Source organism: Achroia grisella, unplaced genomic scaffold, assembly GCF_030625045.1.
Source record: "Achroia grisella isolate CSIRO2021 unplaced genomic scaffold, CSIRO_AGI_Agris_v1 utg114, whole genome shotgun sequence".
In the NCBI taxonomy this organism is placed as follows: Eukaryota; Metazoa; Arthropoda; class Insecta; order Lepidoptera; family Pyralidae; genus Achroia; species Achroia grisella.
Genome location: NW_026712585.1, coordinates 632551 through 637713, shown reverse-complemented (window position 1 = coordinate 637713; position 5163 = coordinate 632551). Strand labels below are relative to the sequence as shown.

Sequence of the window (5163 nt, the reverse complement as noted above, 5' to 3'; positions counted from 1 at the left end):
CATTTATTAAAAAAAAACTATTTATGGAACTACAACTCACCGGTTTAACCTCGGATATGATCTCCGAATAGTGTTCCCTGAAGGCCAAACTCCTCAGCCTTGGCACCAGCCTCTTTACATCAGACACTATGGCCGCGAATTGTTCCGCTTCTGTCAACTCTTCGCTTTTACATTTCAGTTCTGCTAGTTTTTTTAGTTGATCCGCTGGTGGGAGATACTGGAAATAGCAATTTTTTTATTTTTAATTAATATATATCTATCATACTCTGTGGCTAGAATTTTATAGAGCACTCTTTTATTTAAAACTATTTTTACGTTATATGATAAAAGTTATCAACGGCATTCTTAATCCGAAATATAAGACGGTAAGAATGGAAGATTATATTTTGATAGGCATGCCATGGATTCACAGTGGTGGTACACGTGCGTTAGAGAGGGAAACTCCGAGCAGTTCCCGGAACTTTAAGTTCTAGTGCTAGTATTGCTTTAGATTTCACATTCTAGTATACAACTTACTGCAGTTCTAGACAAGCCAAAATTTTTTAGATTGTTGAGATTTTGCTGGTATACATCTCGCCTCCACTTCTACCGCATATAATTTAACCACAATATAATAAAAATGTATGATATTAGATATGAGACATACCTGTATTAACAGATCTAGTACATTTGCGTTCAACACGTTGGTATCACACCTCAATATGCACGTGCGTATATGTTCGTATGACATATGTTTTAGAGATCCGCCCAGTAATATGGATAAACTCTGAGCTGCTTTACTGTCTAGCACTTTAAGATCTTTGACTTTCTTTAGTGTTGGCATTCTGTAATTAAAACAATATCCCATTAGTGAAACGTGTACAATTATGTTAATATTATATAAATAAACATTGAATAAAAATGTTTAAAACAGTGTTTAAAAGATATCTATTTGGAGGATATAAGGGACAAAAGTGTTGGGACGCTTGATATGGCAGGATGAACTTAAACATTATTATTGACGGTAAAATAGAAAAGAGGAAGACTAAGAGGCGTATATCAAGTAGATTTAGGAATAACTTAAAGTATAGTATAGCTATATAGAGTAGTATAAATATTTAAAGAGAATGACGGTTAAATTATAAATGAAATGTATGTGTAAAAATCATAATATGGAACATTATGGGAGAGTAAAGTCTAAAGTCACTAAATTAAACTACTAAACACCACGAAATTATTTGTTGAATATAATGAGGGGGTAATACCATCTTCAAAATTGAATTTAAAAATAATACAAATCACAAACATCTAATTTCACAAATAATAGTAAAAATCGTAGAGGACTAATAAATAAGTGATTATGAATACTCACTTTTCAACAGCATCCTCTTTTCTCTTAGCCACAGGTTTGCTGGAGAACTTCTGAGCGAGCCCACTGAGAATGTCTGGGGACGCCAACTTATCCTCTTGTACCTAATATAACATCAAACAGTTACAGACTCTCTATAAATAATTCCTATTTTATTTAGAGTTCTGAGTATTGTTTGCAACATTACATAAGGCGGATAATGGTCACAATTGTTTAAAACACCTTATAGGTTCTACATTTCGTATGTCCAATTTATTTAGATTGGAAATAACAGAATACTAGTTGCTGATATTTACATTGTAATCTTCTAGAATATTAAAATATTATTACTGGCATATATAATAAGGTAATTACCTTGACCCAGAAAGCCTTCTCTGACATTTTCTGTGGAATAATCGTCTTCCAGTTTGCCCTTTTAAGGGGACCTTCCACCTCCCACTTCTTTTTCGGTTTGAGACCATGTGGTAGAACATCTGGTTGTGGCTGTAAGTACAAACATTTTATAATACAACTAAAACAGTAGCTATAGTCCCTTTTTTTTAACTCGGACATAAATTTTAAAGTGGGTCAATTCTTAAAAAGTGTTATGGCACCGTTGGAAATTAATATGAATTATTGCTTTTTATAGGTTATTCAGAAATAATGTGTGAAAGTTTATATAAAACGCATTAACATAAAATAAATAAAGTACCTATAAATCAAAAACAACTTTGGACACTTTATAATATAATACATAAAATAAAAAATACATTTTCTCTTCTTTTTGAGGATTTTGAAGACTAATTTTGTACTTCTCAAACACTTTCCATACACTAATATTTAAGAAGGCGACTAAAGGGTAGGGTAATGGTAATTAATCATGGTGATAAAGCTGGTCGAGCTTTACATGGTTATGTTATATGTTATTTACTACAGTAGTTCCTATTATTAACAATTATATTTTCCAATCTTGTAAAATATATAACATATGAGAACAAGAATATCTTACCATTCTTGGAGCCATGAAACCACCAGGCGGCGGGGGCGGCCGAGGTCCCCCCATACCTGGCATGGGGGGCGGCGGGGGGCCTCCCATGCCCGGCATAGGGGGCGGAGGGGGGCCGCCCATCCCACCAGGCATCGGGGGCGGCGGCGGCGGGGGAGGTCCGCCTCCACCTGTAATTACCATCACAATTAAATATTGTCAAATCTCTTACTGCTTTTGTATAACACTGGATTGACAAGATGACGTTTTTACTAAGTGAAAATAGACCAGATTTACATTGTAATGATAGCTCATGTTTTATTTATATTTGAGGTCGCCTTGCGGTCGTAAATCGACCACAATTAATTTCAATTATAATTATTAAGGTTCCATTGTCAATAAACAAAAGATATATACTCTTTTGTGCATGTGTGTCAAATACATGGTAATGTATATATTATTTTTATTGATTTAATGTATTTTTATGCATAATTTAAAAAACAAACATTCTTTACTACTTTTCTACTTAATCTATAAGTGTGCTAAATTTCATACTACTTTATCCACGCAATTTGCGTAAAAGGGGGTACGAAGATTGTACCTCTTTTATTAATATATATATGAAAACAATCACTGAAGTTTCTTATGTTGTCTACACACATATGGTGTTTACAACATAACCACACATGTATATAAGACCAACCTGATGGCATTGGTGGCGGGGGCGGAGGGGCTGGTTCTCCTAGAAAAACACACCGAGACAGCTATAGTGCCTGCATGCAGTGAGATAAGCATTCACCAGAAACTTAACATTAATGGACAAAGAACTGCAATGATTGCTGTGTATTTGTTTTTACATATACATACGAGTACCCAGACTAATAAAAACATTGATAATCGAGAGTACAAATATTTATGTACCATGACAACTGTAACCCTAGGAAGTAAGGCGGTGTTCTAAACCGCTGGACAACAGAGTCCATCGAATATTTACAAGTATATTCAATAAATGTTACTATAAAATTATAAGTAATTGAATAAACATATTTATATATTACTTAATTTTACACTAGAATCTTTTTTTTAATATAAGTATAAGCAAACTCATTGCTTTGTAAAACATTGCTTCAAATGTCTGCATAAATGCGAATGACTTTTCCATATTGCGTTCTGTGATGCCCAATAAAATATTGAATGAAATTACCCACTAATAATACATAATACAGACAAAAACAAATACACATGAAAACATAACAGAATGAGAGACATTGTGTACTAAATACTTTGATTTACAATCACCCATTTATGCATGCATTTCATCACTATAATTAATATTTATAACTGATTGTACATATATTTTGTGAAGTAGTGTTCTAATATATATTTATATAAAAAGGAAAATAAAAATGAAATAGATCGACTTAGGTTTTATCTTCCTTTGCTTTAATTTATAAGTCGTCCATTTTTAGATACTATTATATTATTTGGAGTATGTTAGTTTATTAGTTATTAAACATTATGTAAAGCTATCTTAGATAGTTCAAGATAATCTTGGCTTAGGTTTGTAATTGTACATATTATAAAATCTAATATATTAATATAAATATTAGTAATTACAGTCGTCAAAATAATAACCACCAACCTGTTGGCAACGGTGGTGGAGGTGGTGGCGGTGGTCCCCCTAGAAGCACATACCGAAACATAGATAGTGTATGCACATGCAAGTAGTAGATAGCCGTAAATAAAAATAAATAGCTAAGTAAGAAATAAATATATTTACGTGGTGCTAATAAAGAATTACGAAAAACAAAATAAAAAAAAAAGAAAAATGACATAATAGAGTACACTGTTATTAAGCGCAATGACACTTGTACATGTACATACTAAATAAATGAAACGCAAGAAATTAAAAATTCTAATACTGAATTAAATAATTATGATTAAAGTCATATTTTATATATGACTTTACTCATCATTATTTAATTCCGCATTCGAATTTTAAATTTCGTACTTTTTATTTATTTAGTTTTAGTATATATGTACACTTATGACACTGAATAGAAGCAGAACTACTAATAGCAAATTCTACAGTCATTGATTTATTAACACTTTAACAATAGGTAACAAGACCACACATAATATTGCTTGGTCTTGAACTTGGCCTAATTGAAAGAAGAAAAATATTGTATGATTGATAAAACCAGCATAACAAATATCCCTCATATGTATCAGAGTAGTGAATATATGTTATCAACAGCCATGATGACATGACATAGAATCAATGAACTGGTATGCCTATATATTATATTACATTAGATGAAGTAACATATAAGTTACAATTATTGGCTTCTGAAACTCTTATTCTGTGACAGCTATCACTTTTTCATTATCATCAGTTCATCATACATACTTCATACATACTTTCTTAATACAATACATCATACATACTTTCTTAATACAATATTAGTATTTTTAGGAATATTAAATGAGTAAATATAATAATGAAACTAAAAAAAAGATTAGTCATCATGCCTATTTTACCAAAGTGGATATATACACACCACCATGGTATGACGTAATCATGCAATGCGATAGGTGATTTAAGTGTATTTCACCCATGAAATGAAGTACATAATGTTGGTAGACTCACCTCCGGGCATGGGAGGGGGCGGTGGTGGTGGGGGACCTCCTGGACTTCCTATGACCTGTACCATAAAACACACATTAAAAATTAACATATATGATACTATTTCCAAGTAACTGTATCATATTAGCAGTATCCATTCATAAGAAACATATGGTGCCTAAAATGTTTATATTGATAGTCTGTGTACGGGATATCTTAATTTTA

The 5163-nt window shown here is 32.1% G+C and overlaps 1 protein-coding gene across 1 annotated transcript in view; it reads right to left on the bottom strand.

Moving 5' to 3' along the window:
- The window catches only part of LOC131851040 (protein diaphanous), a 41000-nt gene that overhangs the window by 10033 nt on the left and 25804 nt on the right, over positions 1-5163 (bottom strand). Inside the window, exons 12-17 of the mRNA XM_059201466.1 lie at positions 4963-5017; positions 2337-2503; positions 1703-1831; positions 1352-1452; positions 647-824; positions 41-217 (exon numbers count right to left, since the gene is read on the bottom strand). Coding sequence (XP_059057449.1) covers positions 41-217; positions 647-824; positions 1352-1452; positions 1703-1831; positions 2337-2503; positions 4963-5017 — 807 coding nt within the window. The remainder of the gene's footprint in view (positions 1-40; positions 218-646; positions 825-1351; positions 1453-1702; positions 1832-2336; positions 2504-4962; positions 5018-5163) is intronic.